General features: G+C 51.9%; 1 protein-coding gene across 2 annotated transcripts in view; it reads right to left on the bottom strand.

The window, feature by feature from the left end:
• XPNPEP2 (X-prolyl aminopeptidase 2) overlaps positions 1-2,579 on the bottom strand; it is a 28,306-nt gene extending 25,727 nt beyond the window's left edge. For both annotated transcript variants that reach the window (XR_005834152.1, XM_040627219.1), the window contains exon 1: positions 2,234-2,579. Coding sequence is in view for 1 of the 2 variants with exons in the window: in XM_040627219.1 (XP_040483153.1) it covers positions 2,234-2,282 (49 nt within the window). In the remaining variant the exon portion in view is untranslated. The remainder of the gene's footprint in view (positions 1-2,233) is intronic.
• Between the last annotated feature and the right edge of the window lie 3,542 nt (positions 2,580-6,121).

The following is a 6,121-nucleotide window of genomic DNA, read 5'->3' as shown; positions in this document are numbered from 1 at the left end:
GGGGGGGGGGGGGAATCCAGGGTCACTTGAAGACCATTTAGCTTCTAGAGAGCACAGGGACATGTTCTCCCAAATCACACGCCCTGTCCCCACTGGGCCTCCATCCTTTGAAACAAGCAGTGCTGTCCAACTCCAGGATAAAAATAATCACATTTCACAGGAAATTAGGCCAAATGGGATGGCACCCTGGGTCACAATCAAAGAAACCTGTTTCATCGACAAGTGATTGCCACTTTTGCAGGGGTTTTAGTGCTCATTAAATCAATTTTTCTCTTCTAATCTAATTGGGTCTTTTCAGGGTTTACCGAACTGTTGTGTGTAAATTAAATTTTTGTAATCAAATTTTCTTTGAAATGCTCTAGAGGATCTCACTAAATAATAACCCCACCTTCATTTTACCCTTCTATAAATCTAATTTTATATATATTGGGTTTACTTAAATTCAAGGCCCACTTGTGCCATTTATTACAATCCGAATCTCTGGCTCTCCTTCCAGGACCATTTTGAATACATAAAACAGTCAATCCCAGTCTGACATCGTCGCCTGGTGGGGAAAAATTGGTTAGCATTTAAAGATCTTCTACTATGTGCCAGACACTGAGCTCAGTAATTTATCTATAGTATCTTATTCTATACTTGTAACAAGACTGTGAGGGGGGTATTACTGTCTATTTTCTATAGAAGAGGAAGCTGAAGCCCAGATAGGTTTGGTAACTCGCCCATGTCTTGCTACAGTGAGTCAGTGGTAAAGTAGGGATTTGAACCCGGGCCATCTGAGTACAAAAAGTCAACCATAGAAGGGTGGTGCCACAGAAAGGATGGAGTATATGAAAACTTAGTTTCCAATTTGGACTCTGCCCCAAATTTGGTGTGACCCAAGGAGAGTCACCCAGTATTCACTGGGCAAACATTTACTCAGTACCTATGGTGTGTCAGATACTTGGCTAAGTCCTACAGGCTTGGGGCCTTCCAGCCCTGAAAGTCCTGTGGTCTCTGATAGTCCTTTCCTCCAGCCCCCACCTTTAGGGGAGATCTCCTTAGACAGTAATGGGGACCTGGGTATGGGGAGACACTATACTTTTACCTTCTGAGTGGGTTGAGCTACAGACAGGTGGGTGGCTGGCATTAACACCAGAAATGCCCTGCCTGGCTGTCTTGGTCTCATAAACTCAAGGGGGAGATGAGACCCATACTGTTGATCTAAGAAAATGATCCCGTTTCTGTAGGAACAGATCGTTGGCAAAATGGTGATGCTGAGATGCCAACATAAGAAGCAAGACTCAGCCAACCTGCGTCCCTCTGGACAGCCAGATTGCTGTTTTCTGAGGCCGTGGCTGAGTCTCTCTGTGTTTCCTGACACAGGGCCTGGCACTGGGGAGGTGCTCAGGAATTGGGTGCTGACTGAATTAGCGGGGTCCTACTGACAGAGAGGGAAGTGAAGGGAGGCTTCCTTAAGGCTGGGGATGGAGTGGGTGTGGAGGGCATTGAATGGAGCATCTAGTTGTGACCAAAGAGGAAAACAGGGCACCAGAGGACTGACAAAGACCTAACTTTAGTTAGGCTCCGTCGAGCCTCTTCTTTACTTGGATTTGACTTTGTCCATATCTATCCTGTCCTTGCTGGGCCTGCATCACCCAGTCCTCAATAAGAATCTTGCTAAGCCAGTTTAGAGACAATCCCCCACCCTTAATAACTGATCACCTTTGCTATCTGATCAAATTCCTCATCCTTCACCCTTCATATCTGTTCAACTTGGCTTGCCTCCAGCAGGAATCCTATTAAGTTGGCTCAGCAAGAACCCCCCACCCCTGATGTCGCCTCTTAGTAATTTTCCATCCACTGTCCCCCTCACTCTCTTCGCTGGCTCTAAGTCCTCAGCCATCTTTGCTGTATTCAGAGTTGAGCCCGATCTTTCTCCCCTATTACAATGCCCTTATTGCAATAGTTTTGAATAAAGTCTTCCTTACTCTTAACAAGTGCCAGAATCATCTTTTCTTTAACAGATGGGAATGGAAAGGTGTCAAGCCAGACTTGACCTGAGTCTGGAGGGCCCCAAGGACTGGCCCCGGGGTTCCTCTTTTTTAAGACAGAGAGGAGGACCAAGAGAGAAAGAGACAACCTGGGCCCCAGCCCTTACTCTAACCCTTTCTGAGCCCAGAGGGGAGAGGCCAGAGCTGCTCTCCAGCTGGACCTGCCCTTCCAGCGTGGGAGGGAGGGACCAGGATGCACATACCACAGAGGAGGACAAGCCAGGGGCAGCAGCCCCAGCGAGCCCAGGCCATGGGGTCTCCAGATGCTGGTGCTGGGAGGATGGAGGGATGGGGGAGAAGGGGCAGGGCTGTTTCCCTGGCCTCTTCCTCCAGACCTTCCCAGGGCAGGAGCAGCCAGGGGGTTGGGGCTGGCGATGGGGAGGAGGCGTCCGGCCGGTAGATGGAGAGTCCCCCTCTGGTCTCTTGTATCTGAAGGCTCCGGGAGTCCGGAGTCGGGAGTCCCGGTGGGTGGGGAAGCTTGGGCTCTCTGAGCCCGCCCCGTGCAGAGTCCAAAGATCTCCAGGGCAGAGGAGCAGCAGCTGGTCTCAATCAGCCTGCTGCTCCCCACCCCCCTTTCAGCAGCCCGCCTCAGTCATTCCTGAATTCTGTCCCCCTCCTTCCAGCAAGCTGTTTCCCATTAGCTCCCCCACCCCAGGCTCTGGCTCCGAGATGAATGTTTATCCTTCCTTCTCCTCTGAGCTGGCCTGTCTCAGAAAAAGCCAGTGTCCTCTCTCCCTAGTGTTTGGGAAGCTCCATTGCACCCTTTGGGAAAGTTGGTTACAGCTGGAGAGCTACTTTCTTCAGTTGGGGTGAGTCCCCTCAGGAGAGTCCCCTCTGTAAAAGTGCCGCCAGCCACTGGCAGAAAGGAAGACTGCCCTTCTCTTGGGACGTCTGGAATGGCGGAGTCCCACTCAGCTGTTGGAACCATTCCTATGTGAGAGGGAATGAAGGCCCCATTTGGAGGGATCAGGGGTTGCCACTGAAGAGGGAAAAAGACTCAAAAAGGGAAGTTTGGGGGCTCCCAGAAGACACAGTTGATGAACTGGACATGCCCTTTCTGCCATAGCTTCTAGAACAAGGCTTTGGTTCCCCAGAAGTATGGATCACTGCTACCCAGCATGAGTCCCTACAGGGAAAGTGGGGAATACAGGCCCAGCCTTGTCTCCACAGCCACAGCATCAGCAGGCAGCTCACTGCACCAGCGCCTAGACAGCTCCCAGTAAATGCCCTCTAGAATGCTTGGCCAGAAAGCAATACTTCCAAGAGACCAACAGACCCAATGGGCAGGTACTTACCTAGCCTGGAGGGCCCCAGAGGTAAAGTTTTGATTTTATTTTTAATGTACTGACACTCTGCTTACATACAAAAGTTTAAGTTTAAGGTGGCTTTCAAATAATCCATCCAAATACAATAAAATAGACCCATTTGGAAGAGGGAAAGAGGGTCTTCATGGGACTCCCTGAAGGAGGGGAATTAAACTAAGTGAGGAGGTTCAGTGAACTCTACCTCCAGGAGTAAAGGCAGAGGGCAGAGCCCACAGCCTCAGAGGATAGACCAGGGATGAGGACTGTGAGAACCCTGCGTGGCTCTGGGACTGCTGACCCTCCCACTGTCTTTTCCTTGTTTTCCTCACCCCCATTCCAGGACTGGGAACGACATGATTCCCAGAGACCAGAGGACTGGAGAAATGCCCCCGCGAAGGCCCTTTCCTCCCCTGTGCACCTCACTAGCCATCCTGAAGGGCAAGCAGGTAGACTTGATGGGGCCCTGCAGAGGAGGGACCCCGAAGACAGCCTTTTAGGACAGACAACCCCACTTTCCCCAGTGGAGCTAGACTGCCAGGCTTTCAGTCCCATCTCTGTCACCCACTGGCTCTGTGGTCTCAGGCAAGTGACTTCATTTCTTTGAGCCCACAGTTTCCTCACCTGTGAAATGCGGTAATAATAGGACAAATTTCTTAGCGAGGTGACCAGGACTAAATGAGTTCACGTTTGTAAAGCTCTCAGAATGTACTCACTATAAAGAGTCAATGCGATATGAGTGTTTGTGAAGTCAAATACGCAACTACAACTAGAACCCGTGTTGTCTGTACCTTGTTCTCTCTGCCCCTGGCATCCAGCACTGCTGAAGTGGCAGTTAATATTATAGCAAAGATCAGCTGGGCTGAAGTGTCAACCCTGGAAGCAAATAAACCAAGCAGGCACCCCTCCCCCATCTTCTGGACTCTGCCCAGGGACGGTCTTGGTGGTTACCAAGGCCGCACACAGTACTCAGCCCTGCGGTCCTTGTCTTGGTCCCGGTGGCAGTGATGACCTCACCTGCTTTCACCCTCAGCTTATCTCCTTATCTCAAAAGCAATGTCTTTACTCATCAGTTTGGGGCACTTGAACCCAAGCTGGCAAACAACCTGGAAGTGGGAAGAAACAATTGAGGGTGGGGAGGGTGAATGGCCAAGAGTCCTTGTATGGCAGTGGTTTAGAAGCGCCGTAAGTCACTGGAGCTTTGCTGTGGCCTGCACGGGCAGCCCGCCGTGGCCCGTCTCACTCTGCGGCCCAGGCCTCACCAAAAGCCCAAGTTCTGAAGTCGGAGATGTTGTTCTTCACTCTCCCTCCTGTCCACGCCTCTCTGCACCCTGAGCCCACCTCAGGCTGGTCACTCTGTCTTCCGACCTGGGTCTGTCCTCCCTGGGCAACGGCACCTACCTAACTTCCATCAGAACGCGCCTACCCGACCTGTGTGTTTTCCCGCTTGGTGACAGAAATTGTCCTGAGTCAAGGGCAGATCACAGTAATGACACGTTTCCTGCATGTGGCAGAAAATACATGGAAAGGGACCGGCGTGCAAGGAGCTCTAGTGCCAGGGCCATGAGCAGCTCTGCTGTGGTTCCCTCTGGAAGAGCGGAACCGGAGGAAGGCCTGGGAAGGAAGCTGAGAGCCAGCAGGCCAGAGGAGCAGAGGACATCCTGGCAGTCTCAGGGAGTAGCAGCGGGGCAACCATTGGCAGGAGAGGCACAGAAATGGCACTGCAGGCAGCAGTCACGGGCTGTGTCAGGGAGCAGGGAGCGGATTGGTGGTAACGACATCAACAGCAGCTTGAGAGAGCTTAGAGCAGCCCCACGACAGCAGGAAAGTCAGAGACCCATGGGGGGGCCTCTGAGCATGGCCAAGCACCCTGCTGGGGATGTCCCAAGATACTACTGAGGATGAAAGCTTCAAAGGGGACCTGAGATCCCGCAGTTATGCAGGTGGGAAGGGGAGTTCACACCTAACTGTTGCTGTGACCTTGGAGGCTGGGAGACTGGGTGCCCTTGGCCAGGTGGGCATAGCCCCTTCCCAGCCTTCCATCAGGTTTGCCAGCGATGCTGAGAGACAAGTGGGGTCCTCGCTTGCAGAAGAGGAGACCAGCTGGAGAATAGTGGCTTAGACCAGGTTCTGGCTGATCTGTGGCAGAGTTAGGACTCTAACCTGGGTCTGGGGGACATTAGAGCCTTTGCTCCCTCCACTGGGCCTCACAGCTGCCCCCAAATGAAGTTCTTCCATGGCTCCCAGTCCTCAGGACAGAATTCAATCTCTCCAGTTCATTGGCCATGGCCTTCCTCCATGAAACGTCCCATTGCCCATCTCTCCTCGGCCACATTCTTTCCACCCATCAGAGTCGAGTTCAAAAGTCACCTCATTCACTACACCCTGACCTCCATCTCGAATTCCTCCCTCCATAGTGGGGGCTTCCATAACATTTTGTTTGAGCCTCTATTTAAAAAGCTTTGTGTTGGGGCACCTGGGTGGCTCAGTCTGTTGAGCATCTGCCTTCGGTTCAGGTTATGATCCTGGGGTCCTGGGATCAAGTCCAGCATCGGGGCTCCTTGCTCAGCGGGGAATCCGCTTCTCCCGCTCCCTCTGCCCCTCCCCCCACTCGTGTGCAGGCTCGTGCGCTCTCTCTCTCTCTCAAATAAATAAATAAAATCTTAAGAAAAAAAAAAAAGCTTTGTGTTAACCCTTTGTTTTCTTGATTGTCCCCTCCCAGATCACCCATCCCTGAGGGGCAGGAGCCAGCTTTTATAAATTACTGGAGGTACGGAAGAATCCAGGACA

The sequence above is a fragment of the Ursus maritimus genome, assembly GCF_017311325.1.
Source record: "Ursus maritimus isolate PB19 chromosome X unlocalized genomic scaffold, ASM1731132v1 scaffold_X1, whole genome shotgun sequence".
Lineage (NCBI taxonomy): Eukaryota > Metazoa > Chordata > Mammalia > Carnivora > Ursidae > Ursus > Ursus maritimus.
This window is presented reverse-complemented; position numbering and strand designations above follow the sequence as displayed.